At 44.5% G+C, this 1,594-nt stretch overlaps 1 protein-coding gene across 1 annotated transcript; it reads left to right on the forward strand.

Annotated features, from left to right (window-relative positions):
* Positions 1 to 243: 243 nt before the first annotated feature.
* LOC123600446 (olfactory receptor 51M1) lies at positions 244 to 1,209 on the forward strand. Its single transcript, XM_045482499.1, has one exon. The coding sequence runs from the start codon at positions 250 to 252 to the stop codon at positions 1,207 to 1,209; it is 960 nt and encodes a 319-aa protein (XP_045338455.1). The 5' UTR covers positions 244 to 249.
* The last annotated feature ends 385 nt before the right edge of the window (positions 1,210 to 1,594 follow it).

The following is a 1,594-nucleotide window of genomic DNA, read 5'->3' on the forward strand; positions in this document are numbered from 1 at the left end:
AGGAGGCTGAGAAGGAATAGAAATTGCAGAAATACTGAAGAAAATCTGGTGAAGGTGGTGCTATCAAAGACAAAAGTTAGTAGAATGGTAGAATTGATAATAGTGAACTAGATGATAGCAAAGAAGATGATGGTCATGATTCTCCTTCTGTGTGATTGTTAGTGAGACTGGAAGAACTAATAACCAGAAATATCCGTTTATTTTCAGCTCCATCCCTGAGGAACGATAGCTCTCTTCAGTCCTCAATTCATGCTCTTATCCAACATTACTCGGTTTAGTCCCATGTTCTACCTCACTGGCTTTCCTGGATTGGACACCATCGAACACTGGATTTTCATCCCCTTTTTCCTTATGTACCTTGTGGCCATCTCAGGCAATTGTTTCATTCTGATAGTTATTAAGACCAACCCTCGTCTGCACAGACCCATGTACTATCTACTCTCTTTTCTGGCCTTCACTGACCTGGGACTGTCAGTGTCTACCTTGCCCACCACTATGGGAATCTTTTGGTTCAAATCTCATGGTATCTACTTTGTGGCTTGTCAGATCCAGATGTTCTGTATCCACTCATTTTCCTTCATGGAGTCCTCAGTGCTCCTTATTATGTCCTTTGACCGCTTTTTGGCTATCTGCCACCCCCTTAGGTACTCGGTCATTATCACTAGCCAGCGAGTGATCAGGGCAGGTCTGGCTGTCATCTTCCGGGGACCTGTGGCCCTAGTTCCCCTTGTCCTCCTCCTGAAGACTTTTCCCTACTGTGGGCCTCGAGTCCTTTCCCATTCTTTCTGCCTACACCAGGAAGTGATACACTTGGCCTGCACAGATACCACCTTCAACAACCTGTATGGGCTGGCAGTGGTGGTGTTCACTATGATGCTGGACCTGGTGCTCATTGCACTGTCTTATGGGGTCATCCTGCACACCGTGGCAAGACTGGCCTCCCAAGAGGAGCAGCTCCGAGCCTTCCAAACATGTACCTCACACCTCTGTGCTGTACTGATATTCTTTGTGCCTATGGTGGGGCTGTCCCTCGTGCACCGCTTTGGGAAGCATGTCCCACTTGCTGTCCACCTTCTCATGGCCAATGTCTATCTCTTTGTGCCTCCCATGCTTAATCCAATCATATACAGTATTAAGACCAAGGAGATCCGCCACATCATCAGCAAACTCCTCTGTCTTAAGAAGGTCAGTACTAAGTCTTGGAGCTAAAGATTCCAGAGGGTACCCAGGGGAAGTTCCCAAATCAGGCCAAAGATTTACACAATTGAGAACCTACCATCACCCCACATGTTCCCCAAACTTTTTTTACACTGCCCTAATTAAAATACGTATGGATTTCTTTCCTGAGTTATGGGTTAGGAGTGCTGATGTTCTCTTGCTTAAATTATAATTCCTCCTACGTATGAGACCTTGCTGTTTTGGTAGCACCAAAAATGGCCCAGAAGAAGATTTCATTGAGGGTCATCAGCAATGTACAAATATTAAAACAAAAATGAAATGGAACAAAAATGAAAAAGGAAAAGTACATTAAAAAGCATCCAGAACAGAACCTGGCAAAGAAGAGATAAATTAACTTCAAGAAATGTACCTTTCA

Source organism: Leopardus geoffroyi, chromosome D1, assembly GCF_018350155.1.
Source record: "Leopardus geoffroyi isolate Oge1 chromosome D1, O.geoffroyi_Oge1_pat1.0, whole genome shotgun sequence".
Classification (NCBI taxonomy): Eukaryota; Metazoa; Chordata; class Mammalia; order Carnivora; family Felidae; genus Leopardus; species Leopardus geoffroyi.